At 50.3% G+C, this 22,192-nt stretch overlaps 1 protein-coding gene across 1 annotated transcript in view; it reads left to right on the forward strand.

Annotated features, from left to right (window-relative positions):
* GPC1 (glypican 1) overlaps positions 1-21,981 on the forward strand; it is a 216,150-nt gene extending 194,169 nt beyond the window's left edge. Inside the window, exons 4-9 of the mRNA XM_074877780.1 lie at positions 6,959-7,124; positions 11,593-11,723; positions 14,810-14,929; positions 15,702-15,835; positions 17,045-17,220; positions 17,665-21,981. Of these exons, the coding sequence (XP_074733881.1) occupies positions 6,959-7,124; positions 11,593-11,723; positions 14,810-14,929; positions 15,702-15,835; positions 17,045-17,220; positions 17,665-17,882 (945 nt within the window). The 3' untranslated portion in view covers positions 17,883-21,981. The remainder of the gene's footprint in view (positions 1-6,958; positions 7,125-11,592; positions 11,724-14,809; positions 14,930-15,701; positions 15,836-17,044; positions 17,221-17,664) is intronic.
* The last annotated feature ends 211 nt before the right edge of the window (positions 21,982-22,192 follow it).

Below are 22,192 nucleotides of genomic sequence, written 5' to 3' on the forward strand. Positions count from 1 at the left end.
GACCAGGAGGAATTGCACCCCTTTTTGCATCTGTTGTGACTTGCACCAAACCTTGCACTGAAAAAAAGGCTTACAAATCAGTGGGTGTTATTTGGAAAATCAACACATAACCTGGGTAGGTGCTTTGGTGGGAGAAAGAACAGATAATGGTGGGGCTGAGAGAGAAGTGTCCCATGGCTCTATAAAACATGCTTTTGTTATCTGTGAGCATGTGTATCTGTGCAAAGATGGGTAACTTGGGTTGAACATGCAAATCACAAGTTTGATTTGTTCTTTAAAGGCACAGAGAAAGGACATGAAGGCTTTTTCCTATGCTCTGGAAAAATCTTGCCCATTTTGGCCAGAGTGTTGCCCTGCTGCTGTGTCTCCTACAGAGACTAAAGCCCTGGCTGTCCCAAGAACTGTCTGCACTCAGGTGTCTTCAGTCCCTCGAGTGTCTGTGCAGGGGTGTCTCACCTGTTGGAGCTGAATACTTTCCCCTTCTACAAGCAGTTTCACCTCCCTGTGTACTCGCTTCAGAAAGTTTACAACTCTTCTGAAGTTATGCTTTAGGTAATATGACGAATGACTTAGCTCTCCTCAAATGTGTCTCAATGCAGGGAGACAGAGTAGGTGACAGCTTGTTATCCCTGAGCCTCCTGTGTTTCTGTGATTCTCTGCTTGGAAAGCATATTAATAAAATACATGGCAGGAGGGGTGTTCTGTTTGAAGCCTTTCACACTGAATGTTTTCTAAATTGGCTGGGGGGTGGCAAGGAACTCAGCTAGCGACTAATCCCCCAGCCCATCCTCTCAGCAAATCACTTGCAAAAGTCATTCATTTTACTGTAATTGATTTAAACATTGCTCAGGAGGAGGAAAAATGAGGGAAACCAATGCCACTCCAAATGCTGAGAATTATGTGTTCCCAATTTTCTGTCATATTATCTCCACACGTGACCGTTCTCTGCTGGCTGCTGTGCAAGCACTGGTGCTGAATAATCGCACGGTGAGCCCCAGCTCAGCAGCCACGATGGGCGGCTGTGCCGTGAGCTGTGCAAACCTGCGAGCAGGCTCCAGCTCCGTCCGAGGCATGACACAAGAGAGTCTGCAAGGATCTTTTGCTCTGGCAAAGTTCTTGCCTCCAGCAATTCACATCTGGCCTGGTGGCTTCATCAACAAAGCATGGGCACATATCAGGCTTTGGAAAGTAGCCATAGAAAAGCACAGAGCTCGGCTCTTGCTGCAAGCCACAGCCGTGGGATAATACCTGATGACAGCCTCCTTGAAATGTCAGTGCTTATGGTGGAACAGGGCTTTTTATGAGGCAGCCACCTGTTCCTGTTGCGTTACCTCATTGCTACTCGAATCAACTACTGTATTCCCAGCTGTAAAGTAGTTTTAATTAAAATTATTTATTGCTCAATACCAATTTGTCCCCTATTTTGGGTATGTCTTAGAAGATAATATTTTTTCCTTATCACTTCATCACTGGGCTTACACTTTAAGGGACTGTACCCACTGATGTCACTGGGATCAGAATAGAGTATGTGGATTTTAACTGAGCAATGACGTAGGAACAGTATATTTTTAAGCTGGGCTTAGCTTTGTTTTGCATACTTATTTATACCTCTGACAACTGAGTGAAGAGTGTCCTGGCTCCAAGCCATATCTCTCAGTAATTTTTTTTCAGTTCTTTGGGAAATGGCTTCTCCAATGTATTGTGCATGTTCTCTTAACATCTTAATTCAGTTTCTAGGTCACTGAGCTAAGAAAAGACTATAGGTGCCACTAAAGTTAAAGGAGAACTATGTCTCCTTAAAAGAGAACCAGCCACAGGCTGGGCCAGGTTGATGGTACTTAGAGAAATCAATTATTGTCATGTACTGTCTTCACGCTGTGCCAGGTAATTTAAAGATGAAGAAATTATGTTATGTTTCACTCCATCTGCAGGAGTTTGCATGCTCATGCTTTTAGGCCACCTATGATGTATAGAGGATGTTGCTTATTGATCTATTAGTTATTGCAAATCTGCATTGGGAAGCCAGAGGGGTTCTCCCTCTTAGGTGGCACCCATTAGCTGTTGGGCAGGGGCGTAGGTCATAACGTTTCAGGTTCTTTTAAAGGCTGAAGGGTGAAAACAGAAGCACAAGGAAGTGAAGATGTCTCAGTGTGCAGGTGGAGGTCAGTCCTGACTTTGCCAGCTCAGAGAAACTGCTTCAGTCTCACCGTGGGGGTGTTTATCTGCAACAAGCTGCCGTGGAGGGCACGTGGCCCCACGGCTCCAGCCCGAGGAGCTCTTCTCCCCAGTGCCACTGCTGGAGTGGCTGTGCCCAAGAGGTGAGCAGGCAAGGGAGCTGCAGCGCTCTCCTGGTTGTGTTGCTGTTTCCATACAGGGCAGGGAATCTCAGCCCCTCCTAACTGGGGCTGGGATTCCCCTGTGTGGATACAGCATCCCTGAAAAACCCTGGAAGGTTACTTAAGGAAACTAATCCACAAGGACTAAGAGATGTTTGAAGGGCTCTGTTCCTTAACATGCTGCAGGTCCCCCGAAGGGATGGTGCAGGATCAGGGCTGGGAGGGGCTCTGGGAGCCCCAAACCCCCACTCTCCTCTGTCCTGTGTAGAGCAGAAGTCCATGGACTGGGTGGAACTGAGCTCTGGCCAAGCAAACATGCAGAAAATACTCTCTGAAATTCCTCTTCCTGCCCTCTCATCCTTCTGTTCTCGGTTCTCCTCTTCAGCCCGCCTGTGAAAAAGGAGTGCTGCTGCCAACAGGAGGGGTTTGGTAGTTCTTTGGGGAAAGGGAGTGGAGCCTGGCCTTTTCCACCTGCAAAAATTAATACTTATCCTGCCAAGAGATTAAGTTGAACACTTGGCACCTGCCAGATTCAGTGGAGCAGCAGCTGGTGGTGGATGTGCCACCTGCTCATCTTCAGAGGAGAGGCTCTGGGGCAGGGGAGCAGGGGCAAGGGGTGATCATCTCCTGGCTGCCACAGGGTCCCCCCCTGGGGCAGTGTGGCACTCCACTGTCCTTCCGGGTGACAAAGCCACCTTACGAGAGTGACAGGCTCCTCCTTGACATCCAGAAATGATCCTCGCTGAGGTGCAAAAGCAGCTTTTTTCCCCCCCAGACCCCCAGGAGCTGAGCCTGAGCCTCGGGTGCCATTGTCACCCAGTGCTCTGACTGCACCCGCTTCCCCAAGGCAGGTGGCAGCAGCCCACAAGAGCTGTGTGGGCAGGAGGCGGCTGTTCTGTGGGCACCAGCAGGGACACAGGCAGTGTAGCTGGGGACAGGCTGTTTTGGCTGGCTGACAGCCGTGGAGAGGTCGGAGGGAGGTGGGTTGCAGGACAGCAGGCAGCTGTCTGCATCACGGGGAGCCTTGGCAGCTGCCCACACTCGCCAGTCGTGCCAGAGGCCAGATGGAGTAAGTGGGCACCAAGGAGTGGGCCCACCGCTCCCCTCCGCAGCTCTGCACGGTGGCAGGGCACGGGTGGCCCCGCACCACGACTCTGGTGGGTGAGGGAGTACTGTGCTCAGGGTGTGAAGGTCCTTTCTGTTTTGTTGGAAAAAGACACACACAGAAATAGATGCAGAGACCAGGATAAATTCTGCAAACAGAAATACTTGTGAAGTGCCCACTGGGCCTGTCACAAGCTTCATTTAAATATGGGCTCTCTGTGGTCACCTGGGTAGCTCCAGTACAGTTGTTGGGTTTACACCGTACTTTAAAGCTAAGCCTGTTGGAGATGCTTTTCTGAGCCAAGATCTGTCACTTGCCTCTCCCAGTGTCCCCTACGGGCCCTGGCAGCGTACCAAACAGCTTTGTTTTCTAGCTGCTGGTGGCTGTCCTCTCTGGCACCCGCTGGCTGGCCCGCACCGCCCCAGGGGTGTTTCCTGCGCAGGCCACTGCAATCCTGCTTTCCAGCCAACGCACTTCAGTCCCTCCACTCCAAAAGGCTGTGGCAGTGCAACCACGGGTCTGTGTGGGTGCAGGCAAACCATCCGGCTGCTCCCTGGTTCCCATCAGTACTGTGGGAAGTCCCATGTTTCAGGGCTCAGCTGCGTGACTCGTTTGTGCCGCAGCTCCCGGGACGTTGCAGCCCGGTTTGTGCTGTGTGAGGTTACGGTGCTCCATGGCCACAGCTGGGTAAGCCGGGATGAGCGGTGACGAGGCATGCCCATGAAACATGGAGACAAAGTTGTGTTCAGGACATGGTTGCCTGCGCAGGTTGCACACTGTAGTTGGAGCTTCACCGTATAATTCCTGTTCGCAAATGCTCTGTCTGGGGAAGGAGAAGTCGCAGCTCCTTTCCTAGCTGCATCTCCTGGTTTCTGTGTAAATGCTCTGGTTTTGGAAGGTCTTCAGCCTGCGTTAGTGTTCACAGAATCACAGAATCATCTAGGTTGGAAAGGACCTTGAAGATCATCCAGTCCAACCATTGACCTAGCACTGACAGTTCTCAACTCCACCAGATCCCTCAGCGCTATGTCAACTCGACTCTTAAACACCTCCAGGGATGGGGACTCCACCACTGCCCTGGGCAGCCCATTCCAACGCCTGACTACCCGTTCTGTAAAGAAATGCTTCCTAATATCTAGTCTAAACCTTCCCTGGCACAACTTGAGGCCATTCCCTCTTGTCCTATCGCTTATTACTTGGTTAAAGAGACTCATCCCCAGCTCTCTGCAACCTCCTTTCAGGTAGCTGTAGAAGGTGATGAGGTCTCCCCTCAGCCTCCTCTTCTCCAGACTAAACACCCCCAGTTCCCTCAGCCGCTCCCCAATCAGACCTGTGCTCCAGACACTTCACCAGCTTCGTTGCCCTTCTCTGGACATCCTCAAGTAATTCAATGTCCTTTTTGTAGTGAGGGGCCCAAAACTGAACACAGTAATCGAGGTGTGGCCTCACCAGTGCCGGGTACAGGGGTAAGATCCCTTCCCTGTCCCTGCTGGACACGCTATTTCTGATGCAAGCCACGAAATTCATGAGCAAGGAAGTTCAACATGCTCTTCCTAGTTGTCTTTTCAGTCACTCTTCAGTCATGGTTGTTTAAACCCTGAGATGTAAAGTAAACTATTCTTTTGTTTGCCTGTCCCTCTGCTTTGTTGCATCCCCTCTCAGATCACTGAGGCGGGAGACGGCGGTGCCTTCGCCAGCTCCTCCCGGAGATGAAGCGTGTGGCTCCCGTGCGGTGCTGCGGGACGAAGCCTCCATCTCCTGGCAGCAGAGCCGCACGGCAGCCTCAGCCGGTGTCTGGCTGCGGGAGTTGTCCCAGAAAGGAGGCAGGAGTCTCGCCGAGGAGGCAGAGCGAAGCCTTGGTGTGCGTGGTGCTTCCTGCAAGGCTCAGCCCCTCCGGTCGCCGTGGAACACGACGTTTTTCCACAGGCAGCTCAGGGCTTGTTCTGGTGGCTGAGGCAGGGAAGCGGTTTCTGTATAGGTTCTGTCTCTGAGACCTAGAAATTTTTGTCCTGGTCCTGAAGAGGATTCTCACAAGGTAATTTTAACAAAATCCTGCCTGATGAAGCCCCAGCATCATCCAACATTCGTTTTCCAAGGCTGACTGGAAGTGAGGTGCTACCATGCAGGCAGTTTCAGGAGGGGGGAAGCTTAGGGATTTTCTCTCTCAACCTCTAATAGTGGGCTCAGCATGTTCACACTCTCCTAAGGGTGACTTAGAACTGAATCTTTCTGGAGTCCCCCAGAAGAAACTTAAAAGGCCATGTTCAAAGTATTTTTCACAAGTAATAAAGAGGTCAGGGCAGTTCTTAGCATTGCTGCTACAGCTTGAGGCTCAGGGATTTTTCCATGTCAAGATTTGCCCCTTCCATTACTTTTCCACCTTTGGGCTCCTTGTGAGTGCCAAGTACCTGGTACCAAATGAGACTTGCATGCAGACGCTTATGTTTATTTTTGTAAATGCTTTTAAAAGAATGACAAGGGAATTGCAAATGGATCTGAGCAAAGATGGAAAAAGACCACAAATGAGAAAACACTTTAGCAAAGAGAGAGGGGAGCACTGAGCTCTGCCAGCACCTCTGCAGGGTCTGCCAGGTCGTTATTCATCACTCAGCTTACACTGACAGCCCCTTGCCCGTGGCAGTCAGAGAGGGACACTGTCCCATGGCTGACAGTCTGGGGAGACTTTGACGTGCTGCAGAGGCTGCTACCCTGCTCTGCACCTGCACTGGCTCTGTGCTTATGGGACCAGGGTGGTTTAATTAAAGGTGCCAAAGCCGCCTCCAGGGTCACCTCTGCAAAACATCGACTGCACGTGCAGCGCCTGTGAGTCACTGGCATGGCGTGTGTTGGCCTGCTTCACCGGCTGCCTGCGGCTCCTGAAGTGCTTTCAGAGAGCAATCACTTCCCAGTGTTGAGGGCTCTCAATTGCCTGTATTTTTGGAATTGTTCAAGTCTTCCCCTAACGCCATTCTCCTTTCCAAAGATGCCAGCTGAGAACTTTCCATGTGCAGCCCCCGCTGTTTGTCCCCCCAGGAAGCCAGAGATGCAGTTTGTGGCGGGACACCTGTGTCTGCCAGGCAGCAAGAACAGACCCTTCCTGCAGAAAGGGCACGATGGTGGCCCCGATTGCAGAGGCTCCAGAGACACATGTGCACCACATGTCGGGGTCACGGTTACAGCCAGTGGACAGCCTGGGCTGTCCTTGTGGCCACCAGACCTGGCTGGAAGGATGGTGCTCACATACAGGTTTTTCCGAGAACCCTGGGTTCAAACACAGCCTGAGGAACTAGCAGCTGCCTCGCAGGTCCTGTCCCTCTGACGGGGGTGACACCTGAGGAGGGGTGGGGGGAAGGAGAGGCAGTGAGAGGGGAAGCAGCATTCCCAGGGCCATGCACCTGGGTAAATGTGCTACCTTCCAGATCACACCAAGCTCCTTCACCCCTGGGAAAGGGGGAAGATCTCCCAGATGCCCCCCTGACCAGCCTGTGTGCCTCACTTTGATCTGTCTCCTCCCCAGGTATCTCTCAGCCACGAGTGCACTCGTGCCATCATGAAGCTGATGTACTGTCCACACTGCCGGGGCATGTCCAGCGTGAAGCCATGCAACAACTACTGCCTGAACGTCGTGAAGGGCTGCCTGGCCAACCAAGCAGACCTGAACACCGAGTGGAAGTACCTGATGGGTAAGATGGCCTTCCTCTGCTGCAGCACAGCTGCCTCTCATGGCACCTTTTGAACTCTCTGAGGCAATGTTTGGCGAGTAAAGAAAGGACTGTTGGAGGCTCTTTTACACTATAGTTTCTCTGTCCATGATCTGATGCCTAGAAGCTGTTGCAGGACATTTTGCTGGGCTTTAATACTATTAGAAGGGACACTGCTGGGCTGGCTAACAAGGGCTTAAAGAGTTGTCATCTTGCCTGTGCTCATTTGGGATTGTCCCACACTTTGCATTCGAGTAATTCTTCCTTCCCTTCCAAGCACTGAAGCTTAGGGACAGATCCTGCCACATGTACACTCTCGGAGCTGCCTCATCCATACCAGAGCACTTGTGAGGGCACAGGAGAAGTACTTGCTGCCCTCCTTGGGAGGTAGCCTAGAGACGTGGAGCCATAAACTGTTTCCATGGATGGAGAGCAAAGGGACCAGAATCATGTACTTCTAAAACAAAAGAGGTGTCTTAAACAAATACATGGGGAGGGGGAAGTCACAGACATCACCAGGAATGAGAAAATTAGACTTGTATTTTAAATAAGAAAAGAGCTCATTTCAGGGTTGTTTTGTCACTCAGCTAAGGTAATGGATATTTTAAAGTAGTTTGTATAGAGGTGGCCATTTCATTGAGAAATATCACTGTGATGGTGTGGTCTGATCTGCTGTGCAACACAGGCTGCAGAACTTCAGCCAGGTGTTCCTGCAGGAAATTCTGCCTTGCCTGATCAGACCTGGGCATCTCTTTTAAGAAAACCACAGGTGTCACTCAGCTGTTTTTTCCAGATCCCGTGGCTCCTAGTTTAAATGTGAACTACTGCTGAGAGTGGCTTGTGGAGCTGATGGACATGGTTTAAGGCTGGTGAGGGTCTGTGTTTAGAAAAATGTTGTGTTTGTGTTACAGTGCACATCCTTTCCCCATCTGCAGTCCATCGAGGGAGGTTGTTTGCAGTGGTAAAGCTCTCACTCCTTGTGCCCACAGAGCATCACCCAGCAAGCTCCTCTTTCTCTCCCAGGTTGTACATTTAGATCTGGAGTGATCTGAGACCTGAGGGAGCCTTAGTGTTTGTCTGGGCTCATGGAAGGCAGGCACCAGAGGAGATGAGCTTCAGGCTTGGTCGTTTCCCGTGTCTTGCCACGGGAGCCAGCAAGACCGCCAGCTCACTAGCCCGCTGCAGCCCGACAGGCTGGCTCAGGGTTGATGTCTGGTGGTGTTAACAATAAAAATCCCACTGAAGGACAAGGAGTGTCATCTGCCTCTCAAGGGACATGGCAAAATAAATACCAAACCGCTGCACACAGAGGCTGGTGCACTTGCTCGGTGAGGTGCATTGGCCAGCTGCGCACCTCGCTCTGGGGCTAACGAACCAAGTGGCAACTTACTGCGGCTAATTGGAAGTGCTCCCCATGAGAGTGACTTGGGAGCCTGCAGCAAAAGAGGGGGAGGAACATTCCCTTCCCCAGGGTTTACACCAGGGCTCTGATGGCACTTTGGCCTTTCTGACCAGAGCAAGCCAACTGTTACCCGTCACTGCTTTCCTGGCAGGATGACTGCCCGTTTCCTGAAAGGTCAACGTACAGCTCTGCTTGATTGACAGGGAGGCAATTCCGGGTGCATTTTGCACTTATTCTGGCTTCCTCTTCCCCGGGAGACACTGTCAAGGGGTGATGGCTAGGAGGAAATTGGAGCTTCCTTCAAATTGCAGTTGTACGTTTTAGTGTCAGAGGTCACAATTTGATCAAGGACTGGAGCGAGGCGTAGAGTCAAAGGTAGCAGTTCACTGACATTGTCCATTCTTCACCTTTCTCCAGGCCCTTCTGTGTAGCTGGAGAGGATTTTGTTACACTAAACACAGCATTGCTCTTTCAATCTGACAAATTAGGGCAGGTCAAATTAAGGGAGTTTTTTATAGTAAGTGGTTCAAACATAATTTATCACTAATTTGGGGGTGCAGCCTTTGATTTAAATGTCTGTATCTCAACATTAGTGTCTGCAAACTAAAATTGTCTGGAAAATACACTCTCGAAGATGACACCGCAACCCCTGAGTGGCAGCAGAGTTAAACTGCAAGCTCTTGAATGTTGCAGGAGATGTTCTTTCCCAGAATATAAAATAACATTGTATGGCATGTTTAGCTTTAGGAATCATTGCTGCCATAGGACTGTGTTACAGGAGATGAGAGCACATTAACTTAGAAACTGTGGCCCTTGTTTCCATTCTTGCTCAAGCTAACCAGCAAAAGCATTTTTCTTTTTTTTTAAGTCCTGAAAATAGATACATAATGTTTCCAATCTGTGACTTTGCATGTTGTTAAATCCTATATTATAGACGTGAGCAAAGAGTATTTTGTGATCCATGCTCCAGACTGGCCAAGGTTTGAGGCCTCCCAGTTGTGTGACTAATGCCCTTGCTCTCTGCAGGCTAGATCTGCTTTCAGACTGTGAGCCCTGTGGGCATGATCTGGTATCTTCTGTGAGTTTGTGCTGTTTCTTGTCCAGTCTTTACCCAGCTTGGTCATTCTCTGAGAGCTGTCAGGTTCTGAACATCAATCATGTAAGAGCAGACAGAACATACTTGCGATGGTTGAGCATGCTCTTAAATTGACAACAGTAGGCTCAGGATCAGACCTTCATTATTAACACACTACGTCCACTGTGGACCTAGTGTTTCTGCACAAACCTCACCTAGACCTCGTGGAAGTAATTTGGGGTATTTGGGCCAAGTCCTGCTGTCTTGCCCAGGCAATGGACTGAATAGTTTCCTAGCAGCTTTGAAATGACAGTGGTCCATGGTTGTACCCCAGCTGTCTGGACTCCTGCTCAAAGAAATTTGCAGTGTGGCTCAAAGATAAGCATCAGTCCTTTAAAGCAGTATCATGGGTGACACAAACACACTGTGGGATGGTGTAGGTTGAAGGAGGTGTTTTACTGATACTCTGTTGGACTGCCAGGTATAATTCACCTGGTGGTTTTGTTGCTCATGAATAACATTGGCAGTACAAACTCATGCTGAATAAGCTTTTCTGCAACATCACACCATCTGCTGTGACAGTCTCCTGCCAGGCTGACAGGTGAGGTATCAGGATTTAGGACAGAGGAATTAATCACTCCTAATTACTAACTCCATTTATGAATGGTACAAATCTCCAACCTAGACCCTGGGATTTGACCCTCTTTGTGTAGAGAAGAACCAACACAAAGCCATCACACTTGTTTTCTTCCATGTTGCAAGGCCACAGGAACATGAAGCACTTTCTGTTCCAGATGAGCACAGGCCACCTCAGTGCTCAGACAGATCCCTTGTCCTGCCAGGAGGTTTCTGGTGTGGCCTAGGGGGAAAGAAGACCACACTGGAGCCATCTGAGGTCACATGTAACTGAATGCCAAGTGCCTAAATGCTGATGAAGAAGCTTATGCATGGCCTGGCCTCTGGGCTACTAAAGCACAAGTCGTAGGAAGCTGAGGCAGCAGCAGCATAGCAGTGACTTTCAGAAATACAATTTTTGACTGGCAAAATCAGACCTGGTTTAGATGTCCAAACCCAGTTTTGGCCCTGCCCTGAGATCCTATTTAAATCTCACTGGACACCCAGGATGTCAGCTTTTCTCTGCAGTGACATTCCCCAGTGCCCAATGCCCTATGAGTATATAGGCTGTCCTTGCTTCAGACCCAGCTGGAGAGCTGAGAATCATCTCTGGAGATAGGCAGAGGCTGGTAATTTTTTTCTAAGCCATGCACATTCCCAAAGCAGCCATCCAGGCAGGAGCTTCCAGGCCAGGTAAGAGCACTTGGACATCAGAGCATTCCAAGAGAAGAGGAGCTGAGAGCAAGAGGCACCCCTCAGTCACTCCCTGTCCTGTTTACCAGTGTAGTTGTGGGCATTTTGATCTGCTTCTCTGCCTTTATAGCCTGATATTTCCCTGGCTGGTCACATGTTGTCCTTCAGAGGTGGTGGTGAGGAGAATTACTCCTTTTCTCACTCCTTCACTGCTGCAGAATCTATTTGCCACATCCAGTACCTTTGGCACTTTACTGACCCTCATTCTCCCTCTTTCTGCTGGCTGCAGTGCTTTGCTGAAGACATGCAATGAGTTAGGGTCAAGTACTGCTATGCATTACTTAACATTTCTTCTTTTCCATTTTTCCTTTCTGTAGCACCCTGGGAAATGTTAGTCACTTTGTGTGAATACAGGTTGCATTTACCATTTGCAGGAGGTGACCTGTGTTCCTTCGCCACTGAGAGTGGCTTTACGTGTGTACTGGGAAGGGACAGCTGTCCCACGCCAGAGGAGTATGAGCATGCACTTGGGCAGTAGTGAAAATGGAGTGATGTCTCCCAACAAGCCTGCCGAGGGGCCAGCAGCTTATCCCACACAGCACGAGCGTGATCTTTAACTTGGTTTGTACAGTCTGATGAGAGATGTCTCTCTCTTGTTTTACTAGATTCCCTGGTCGTAGTGGCTGATCGGATTGATGGACCGTACAACGTAGACACTGTAATAGGGACCATTCACATGAGGATCGCTGAAGCTATCTCCAACTTGCAAGAAAACAAAGATTCAATCACAGCCAAGGTAAGAGCATATGCCTGGGCCTGGCTGAGGATACACCGTGTGTAACTGCCAGGACAAATGTTTTTTGTGCTTACTGTTCAACTGAACTAAAGGAGATGAAGGACGAAAGAGATCAAATGCCTATTCTTTTAATGGTAGGAAACCACCCATCTTACACAGGCAAAAACATTCTCAAGTGTTTCCAAATGTTCCTCTGTGCCACACCCTGCCAGCCTTCTCCAGGTACAGGCACACACGGTGGGACTGTATATGCAGTGATTGTGGGAGGCATGGTGCCATTTGCTGTCAGGTGCCTCTGTGTCTGAAGAGTTGTGAAGTATTTTGGCTGAGCTGAGGCACTTACAGAAAGTGCACAGTCCCTAGTGACAGAAGGCAGCTGGTTTAACCTGCCTTAGGGTGATGTTGTGCAGTGGAAACACTGTGCTATCAGGTTGTATCTGTGGGACAGAGCTGCCATCTGGCAGTCCATCTGGAGAGTATAAAACAGGCTCTCCTGACACTCACCTGCCTTCCAAGAAGTATGTCATGAAGTTCTCTTCTATTGGTCTTCTATTTTTAGTATATTTATCCACTTAACCACAATCACCTCTGTAGCTGCAGGTAAGAGAAGCTTTGGGAACAAAACCAGCCCTCCAGGGCTCCTGCTTTTTGCCCAGACATTCCCTGAGCCCTGCAGCTATCCCACAGTTAGGACAGAGATGGAGATGAAAGGAGCAGGGCAGGTCCTAACTGGGCCTTGAAGAAAGGAAGGGCCAGAAGTATTGCTTAGCCAAGCAGGAATTCACCGGCACACGTCAAAGCATTAACAGCAGCATGTAACCAAGTACTTGTTTAGGTTTCTTTTCTGACATGAAAGACCATATTCTTTCTTCCCTTGTTAGGTGAGACTGAGGCAGTCCACATAAAAGCAAGCCCATGATGTGGGAAAACGTAGAAAATCATCTGCAAAGAAAGGTGTTTCCAAGGGGCATATAGTAAATCTGGTAAAATGAAAATGAGCAAATAATCTATTTGGTGTTCGACTGGAGCAACCAAACCCATTTGATAAGCTTCTCAGTATGATCTGGTGACCAGGTGGATGTGACAGTCTTTGCTGGTGCCACTGGTAGCAGAGGTCAGGAGCTGCAAATTGCTGCAGCTCTAAGCTCCGGTTTTGAGCACGGCAAAGTGATCAGGTAAAGGTTATCATTGCCAGATGAGCTCAGGCCTGGCCAAGGCCAGTCCTGGGAGTCTTCTCTCCCAGGATTGAAGGCCACAAGCCTAGACCCAGGGCACTGTCTGTCATTTGTGAGAAGAGCCAGAAGTGGCCCTTCAACCCAGTGACACCCTCTGTTATGGGTTCTCCTGGGATCTGGGGGAAGGCTGGAAAGAAACACTTTTGGTACTGAGCCCTGCGTTCACTGCACCATGGAGCACTCTCCCTGCTTCCTCGCACTCCTCCTCTCTCCCTGTGTCTCTCTGATGGATTTCAGACAGCAGGAGCTATCAAAGGCTGCAAATGTCTATTTGCTGTCATTATGCAGGAGACTATTGATCACCTCAGTCTGCAGGACACGTCACCTCTCCATCACTAATGGGCGTTGCTCACCTAAAGCCCTTGGGCTGGCAAGAGGATCACCTTGATACCATGTTGTGCTGGAGCTGCCACAAAGCCACTGTCCTGGAGACCTCCCAGGGCTTTTACCTCCTGAAAGAGTTGTCTCCTGCTAACAACAGTAATAGGCCAATAAGAAAGTGAAACTAATTTGGTTTTATTTTGGTAGAACCAAGTTGAAAATGCTCTACATGCAGTTTTCAAGGTGGGGATTTTTGCACGGAGCAAAGGAGACAGATGAACAAATTGGCTTGGTGCTGAACTGCCATAGTCATTGGATCCATCTGGTCAGCAGGACAGTGCACCCCAGGATGGGACTTTCTAGGCTGAACGTCCCTCAGACACACCGATGAGACCCACTGTCACCGAAGGGACTCCTGTCTGGATTAGGACTTTGCTGATGGCTGTCAGAATCCACTAGCAAAAGCGTTCAGCAGCTGGCCTAAGCTACGTCAGCAATGCTCCTGTCTGAGGTCTTGCTTTCTCTGCTTGAAGGGGACACCGTGCAAAGTCAAATTTATCCATAGCTTCTGACAGCACCCTGGTAACCACAACAGGCTCGGAGCCATCTTTTCAAATCAAATGGCTTTCTTTGTAAAGGCTGGTGTTTCCTGAATCAAACTGACAGTGCAAAGGTTCTCCTGACCTTTGACGCTTTATTAAATCTGGCTGTCAGAGACTCCTTCCACCAGCCACAGTGAGGCTCAGTGGCCTGCGCACTGGCTCTCTGCAGCAGAGGTGTCATTGCCTGGACTGGTCATGCAGAGACTGGGAGAAACAGGTGCTTCCAGGGTACCCTTCTTCTCCTCCTACAGGCAAGATCTGAGAATTTGTACTTCAGAGTGCTTCTGCTCTCCCTTGGCTGCAAAGCACACCTGGGCAGGTAGTTAGGATGATGGGAGGTACCCAAAGTTAGGAGGTAAATCAGTTCGGCCTCCTCATTCGCCCCTGAAACATCTAACTTGACAGACTGTGACACATGTACTGTCTTGGCGCTCCCCTGGTTGGAGGGGGCATTCATTTGCTGAGTGTGGGTGCCAACTGCAAGAGTCATTGGGGTAGTCCCACCTCAGCCTGTTGTCCAAATTGATGAAGTTCACATTCTCTGCAATCTTGAAGCCCACACCACTGGTATAATGAATATGAGCAACTCCCATCTTGTTCTTCCCAGAATTTTATTTTTCAGTCATAATAGGAGCAGATAAAATTGCTAGAAATAACTTAATATCAACATTGGTGACTCATCCAAAAACATGTGCTAATTTTGTGTTAGTGCTGAATTGGTAGCGATAACTAAAACCAGTTACAGTGAGCTGAAAACACATCCTGGCACAAGAGTAACCTGACCAGAAACTAAGCCAGAATCTCAGAGATCTTGCAAGTAGAAAGATAAGCATACTTAAGAAGAAAAAAGAAAACATATCTGTGGAGTGCTAATTAATTAAAGAAATAGTATCGAAACACGGGATAGAGAGTTTGGTTTGTTTTTCAGGTTTTCCAAGGCTGTGGAAATCCCAAAATCAGCACAAAAGGCTCCAGCAGCGAGGACAAGAAAAGGCGGGGGAAGGTTGCGTTGGAAGCAAAATCCTCTGCGCAAGCACTGGAGATGCTGGTGAGTTTTCCTCCAAATCTGCCTCCCCGCTGGTGACCCCCAGGCCAGCATGCTGGTGCGCTGCCTCCCCTGGGAGCACTGGGAGCTCTGGGAGCACTGGGAGCCTGGCCAGCACAGCGCTGGGTCCTGGGAGTCAGGTCAGACCATCCCACAGGCTGCTGAATTGCCTTTGCTAGCAAATCTGAAGAAAATCAGGTTGGCAAGTGCCAGCATGACCTAAGCAGATCTGATCCTGCCTTGGCACAGGGTCGGGGTTTAGGTTGCTGATAACCAGTTTCTCAGGGATTTGGTGCTAAACTTATCTGAAAAGGCTCCTTGCCCTTGGTGTCGTTCAGCCTCAGGCAGTCCAGCCTGGATACGGGGGCCAGAGGTCCTCCTCCATGGAGATTCTGGATTCTATGGATGATGAGCTGCGGGATCTGCCATGGTCCCACATTTCAGAGGCTCCTCACTCACAGACACCTGCCTGTCCCACCCTGGCAGAGCCCTGCTGGCTTCCACCAAGGCTGTTTCTCAGCATTGCCCTCATGGCCCAGAAGATGATCTTCTCCTGGTTAACCCTATGGTACCAGGACAGTCCTTAGCATGTAACCTTCAGCCTCGGTGCTTGGGTTGACCGTTGGTCTTTAGGGGAAGCTTGCTGACACATCCTGTCTGCATAAAAACAGGCTTTGTGATGGTAAAACAGAAAAAAAATAGGCAGAATCCTTGTCCTTTCCACAGCCCTGGGGCACCCCAGAGATCTGATCCTGAGCGTCCTTTTTGTTTACAGGTTTTAGATGCCAAAGGGAATCTGACAGCACTCAAGACTTACTGGATCACCCTGCCTGGCAGCCTGTGCAGCAAAAAAGTAATGGCCAGCTCAGCAGCGGACAACAAGTGTTGGAACGGGATGACCAAGGGCAGGTATGGAGAGGGTCCAGGTGCCAGGATAGCACTGTTCTGGGGTGAGAAAGGGAAGGTTTGATAAAAGGCACTTATACATCATCTCAGCCAGCTCCACTGGTTCAGACTGAGCACTGAGTGGAAAGGTCTGTCCCTGTCCACAGAGATGCTGCCTTTCCTGAAAATTTGGTACCTGGGAATGTCAAGCCTGTTGTCCTCTTGCTGTGTGTTGGTGGGTTAAGCACTGAAATGCATTCACCGTGAAATAACTGTAGTTTTGTACTAATGAAGCAGTTTTGCAATACCACGTCCACTCAGAAGGCAGAAGGGCTGGATTTACCTCACAAACTCCAGAGCTGTTGCTGGGAATTGCATACACGTCTTTCTATCCATACCTGCTCTGAAATGCTGTTCCCTCGTGAGAGGAGGCACCCGAGTGACATCAAACAGCTGCAGAAACACCTCCCACCCATGGGTGACAGTTAAAGGGGGGCTGTGAGGGAAGATGGGCAGCTGCTGGACGTGCACCTTTCCCCGCTCCTCTCCACAGGCCTGCTGGGCTGGTCGCTGCCAGCCTGGAGCCAGCGCCTTGGGTTCTTCCATATTTCACACCGTTGCCAGAAGTGCTGCAGATCTGCGGGAGCAGATGGGCTGGGGCCCTGCTGAGGGGAGCAGCACAGCTCTGTTTTCGGGTTGACAGCTCCCAGTTAACTCAAGCTTCCCTGGGGGTCCTGTCTGGTCACACCAGGCTGGAGGGATTCAGTCATCCCAGGCTGTCAGTCCCCACAGGGTTCAGCCAGGGCAGGGATGAAGGTGCTCCTCAGACTCCCATATGGACAGAGCTTTTCCACAGGGGAGTGTCACCATGGCTCCACAGGTACCAGCCTGAGAGCAACCCCTCAGCACCACACACGGCCTTTCCTGCAGGAAACCCCTCCCCATGCCAGGACAGTGATGCTGCAAGGCCTCCAGCCACCTCCTGCAGGTTGAGATGGCCTCAGGGCAAGCCCCAGGCTCTGAGGGGGTCTGGCCACGGCAGCACGGCTCAGCCGTCTGTAGACCTGGCTGCCTCGCAGCAAACTCCAGCATATGGAGGCTGTGGGACAAGCCAGCGCCACTGACTGCAGCTTCTCTGGGGTTCAAAGAGGCTGGATTATCACTGGTGTCTGTAATGGGGAGAGGTGAGTTTAGCTGGGGGGAGACATCTAAACCTGTTGCATTCCTTCGCAGTTACCTGCCCGAAGTGATGGGGGATGGCTTGGCTAATCAGATTAACAACCCGGAGGTGGAAGTGGACATCACCAAGCCCGATATGACCATTCGCCAGCAAATCATGCAGCTAAAGATCATGACAAACCGGCTGGGCAACGCTAACATCGGGAACGATGTGGATTTCCAAGATGCAAGTGAGTTTAGCAGAACCGGAGAAGCCCACAGCAGGCGAGAGGGGCTGAGCAGTCAGCCCTGGCAGCCTGCCAGGGCAGACCCTGCAGCCAGGCCCCGAGGGCAGAGAGGGGATGTGGCCACCTGGCTTTTGGCTCGGGGCTGCAGAGGGTCTGTTCGAGTGCAGCTGACTTGCTGCAGCGTGGCTGGAGGCTGTGCTGCTCTCAGTGCCTTGCTGAAACCTCTGGCCCAGCTGAAGGGGCCACTGCTCCTGTCTGCTCCAGAGCTTTCCAGCTGCTGCAGCAGCGGGTGGTTAAAGGCAGCTGGAGATCAGGTACGGGCTTGCACCCCACACTGAGGGATGCTGAGAGAAGGAGGTGGCCGGGGCAGGGCTGGTGGCCAGAGCTCCCTGGGGTTGCAGCAAGGGGAAGGCAGTCAGGGCTCACCCCATGTTTGTTTCTGTGCAGGTGACGACATGAGCGGCTCCGGGAGTGGTGACAGCTGTCCTGATGACGTCTGTGGCAAAAGACTCTCTAAGAGCCCCAGCACCAGGCAGCCAGAAACGCACGCTATTCCTAAGCAGTCTGGACACGGCATCAATGGGGCCAGCAGCAGATCTTTGCCTTCTGCCTTCCTCCTCCTCCTTTCGGTGGCTTTCATTGCCGCGCAGCACTTGTGGCGGTAACTCACTACCACAGCCAGGAAAGAGACTGCGGCCGAGGGCTTCACTTTGCCAAAACCAACCAACCAACCAACCAACCAAAGGACATATTTAATTCACCTTGGCAAAAAAAAAAAAAAAAAAAAAAAAAAAAGAGGGAGGAGAAAAAGGTTTCAGTTGTTTGCTATTTCTGGCAGTGCTCGAGCTGTTTTCTTCTTTCTTGGTCTTTTCCCCAATGCTGGGCCCTTCTTTCTGTACCTCATTGTTTTACTTTTGTTATTGCCACAAACTGGCTGTCGGGGCTGAAAGAAACCTTTGCAGAGAGGCCTCTGGGGGGATCCCAGCCGGCCCCACCGAGGGCAGCTCTTCTGCTGCCTCCAGTGGAACACACAATTGCCCTGACCTTGTTACCCAGCCGCTGGCCAGAGCACCGCTTACCACACAGCTGCCGAGAGCGCGACGGCACCGAGAGCAACGCCACTTCGTAACGCGGAGAGACCAAGATCGTCAGCGCTTCTCAGGTGCTGCATTCAGGGGCTCTTTCAGGTTTTTCCTCTGTACTTCCTAGGCAGGCAGAGATGGCCCTTCACTTCCAGCAGCGTATGTAGGAGCGTGAGCAGGTTTGGTGGGTTGAACTGAAACAGTTTGGCAGTGGCTGTTGGACCCAAAAACGCAGAACTCCCTTTTTCTTTGGAAAGGTCACAAGTGGGTTTCTTGACTAGAGCTCGTAGCTGACAACAATTTGAAATGTAGGTCTTCTACATCTAAGTGACTGGGAATGAGTGTTAGGGGTTGGGGTTTGGGGTATTTTTTCTTTGCATGCTAGTTGGAAAGCCATTTTTTACCCAAGTAATGATGGTCCAATTTCTACCTGCAGTGCAGTACCGTCGTAGGTAACAGAGAGATGAAAATATGCACAGTGGGATTCTCCGCTTGACAGACAGTTGTGCTGACACCTCCTCCTCCTCTGGCCCCAGCTGTGGATAGGTATCCCTATTTTTTTGGTAATAAGACACACCAGGGACTTTTTACTAACTGGAGCATTGCATCTGGTTGTGAGAGCTCACACCAGGCATGTGCAGGAGTGACATCGCAGGTAGCTGCCCGGGGGCAGAGAGGGGCTGGTAGCGATGAGCCTGGGCAGTGTCGCTACCGCAGAGACTCACTCAAGGTAGCACCTACCAGGCGGGATGTGAGGACGGGACACATTTTTGGTTGGGAGTTTTCTTTTGGTGTTCGTTCTTGTTGCATTGTAGGTTTCTAAGTGAATTCCCACTTTCCCTGTCCCTTCCCCATGCTCCCACACACCTTCCCTAACTGCTGCAGAGTCAGGGTGTGATGGTGGGTCAGACACCCGCCAGCAGCTCCGGTTTGGCTCAGGGAGGGCCCCGCTCACCCTCTGCCGCCCCGTCCCACCACACACCAGCCTCTGGGTCAGGCGGGCGACTGCCCTAACCCCAGAATGCTTGGTGGGGTGGACTCCGTGCTGGGTTTTGAGACTGGGGGTGGTCAGTGAAAGATATAATTATCCTCACGTAGCTGTAGGAGTGTCTGTGCTTGTAGGGCTGTGTGCTTCAGGGCTTCCAGAAGGCTTCTGTACCTGATGGGTACAGCAAGCATTGGCTGGAGATGTAGGTTTAGCAGATGTTATAGATACCACACAGTCACTGTGACTGGTTGGGCCAAGAGCATGCCCAGGGGTTGGGCTTCATTCGTACAGGGTTGGGTTTGAGTTTCAAATGTGTTTGTACTGTGGGTGAGAGGGAGGGCAGAGGTGTATCTATCTCGTACTTTACTGGTCTGCACAGCAAATGTTTGAGCATTTCTCCTCTGTCCTGCCAGGGGAGACGTGTCTTTGGGCTGAGCAAACATGGGGTTGGGGTTTGGCTGTTTTCTAAGAAAAGGGAAAAAATACATTTTTAACATTAGCAGTTTCTAGAATGTGCAATTTAAGGGAAGATGAGAACATGAGCAAGGTAACGCCAAAAGCTGGTGCAGGCAGGTGCAGAGAGAGCGTTACCTGGGGGCCAGGTAATGACGCTGACGGTGCCTCGAGCTAGGCAGAGGTTTTAGGCCAGCTATGACTGGCTTCTCCAAGTTACAGTGACTGATGTTACTGACTTGGTACCCCTTCTGCCCTGTACTCGCTTTCTTGTAAGGTTAAAACTGATCTGATCTGGTAGGGTTCCAGATATGAAAGCCAGGATGCTGGACGTTGGCTAAAGGACAGACAATGACACTAGATCCATCAGAACCCACAAGTGGGTAAATGCAAGTCATGAATTTATACTGATTTATTTACTTCTAGAAATATGGCAAGTTCCATGTTACTTTTACTGCTCTAAAGAGTTCCTTTCTTTTTTTTTCTTTTTTTTTTTTTTTTAACCAGAACTGCCAATACAAATTTAGCCTTCAGTTACAGAAATCTCCACAACCAGTCCTGCAGAAACTTTACATCCAAAGCAAAAAGAAAAAGGGGAGGGAGGGATTAAAACATTGTAACCTCTTCAAAAAATGGTTGGGTTGGATTGGAGTTCTAGGACATGGATGCCAAGGTCAACGTTTTGCTTTGCAGAATGGGAGATTGAAAGGAAAGTCCTTGTCATTTCCATTTCTGTGCCATTAGTGTTTGCTGTCAGCCTGTTACCCTCAAAAGCTTCTACGGGCCCCAAGGGGAACACACCTCAAATGTAAAGCCAAGAATTTACTGATTGTCTAGTTAATATTTTAACAATTTAATAGCCCAAATTATTGGTCCTGTTACAATAATAAAACCTGATAGTCCAAATTAATAAGACAAAGCCTCAAGGATACAGTAAAAACTTTTATGTGGGAGAAACCCTTCCTGATGCCTTCCCCCTTTGGCTGGGGTTGACCTCCCACTTCAGTGTCCCTCTGGGCCCCGAGGGCGACTGCTTCAGTCCTGGAGCCGAGCTGGGGGTCGGACCCACGTCGGCACCCTGAGGTCTGCGCGGGCAGGCGAGGGCAGTGCCGGGGGCTCTCCCCCTCTTCGCCAGGAGGCGCATGATGTTGGTGTTGACGCTTCCTCCCTCCTCGGCCCTGGGTCTGCTTGGGTTTATTTTGTATACCTTTTCACACAGTCCGCCTACGCTGCTGCTTTTTGCCAGTTCCTGGTTATTCAGTTTTTCTGTTCTCTTCGTTGCCCTGAAGCTGTTTCCCCAATGTGCTGCAATTTGGTGGCCTGGGGCTGCGCTTGGCCATGCCACCTTCTACTGGGGAGCTGAAACGGCCGAGTCCCCCCCAGGGTATCGACTCAGTATTGCTCTAAACTAAAGCAAACCTAAAGCAAACCATAGTTACCGGACAGCTAGACAACTGCTGGCATGGCTCAACAAGCTGAAGTCAGCCCAGGTCCAGACAAGCCCTGAGCCTGTGCTCGGGCTGGTGCAGAGGCTGGGGCCTTTCAGTGCTTATAAATGACATTTCCTGGGCTACAGCCTGCTCGAAAACGTTGTGACAAAGCTCCCCATCCCCGTGGCAGTGGCGGGCTCAGGGCTGCAGCCACGACGGGGGCTGGCGGCTGCCGTAGGTTGGTTGCGTGAGCGGGGAGCTGTGGGGAACGGGGATGGCTGGGGAGGAACATTTGCTTCAATGTTATCGAGATGGTGATTTGTGGTGTCCTGGTTTGAAAAGGCCTTGTACTTCACAGGGATGCAGAGGGGGTAGTGGTCTAGGAAAAAATATTAACAAGGACCCCTGTCCCTGGAAAGGGGAGAACCAGAAATAGTGGATTTCCAAGTGTCTCTGTCTTTCAGCCTGCTCTTTTGTGCCATAATGTGTATGTTTTAACTAAGGGCGAGGGTCTCAAAAGGCTTTGAGAGTGCAGCTACTTATCATTTACAAATGACAAACTGCCTGTTGTTTTCCGGTGGGCTTGGTAGGGGCTAAGGTATAGCAAAATATCTAAAGTCCACCTTTGCTTTAAACAGATGCATTTCTATCTGCAGGAGTAAGAATTATTTCACTTATTGGCATAGCTGGACAGTTATCTATTTCTTTCTGTTACCAAGGTACTTGTAACTCTCTTGCACTGTTTATCTAAAGTTGAAATATGTTCTTTGAATCCTTGTATAAATAAAAAGGCTGGAGACTTAAATCTGTATTTACAGGGCAGTTTTATTTCTTCTCCCTTTAAGCTGAGTTTGGAGTTTTCTTTCTTTTTCCTTGTTAAGGCACAGATAAAGGCCAGGTCAGGAGTCCTGAGGAGTGAAAGCTTGCTTTCAGCCACAGGGTTTGTAATGGGCTGATGCCAGTGTTGGCATTACGGGTTTGCCTGCGTTCAACCCTGTGTGATCTGGAGGAACAGCTGCCGG

The sequence above is a fragment of the Strix uralensis genome, chromosome 9, assembly GCF_047716275.1.
Source record: "Strix uralensis isolate ZFMK-TIS-50842 chromosome 9, bStrUra1, whole genome shotgun sequence".
NCBI lineage: Eukaryota > Metazoa > Chordata > Aves > Strigiformes > Strigidae > Strix > Strix uralensis.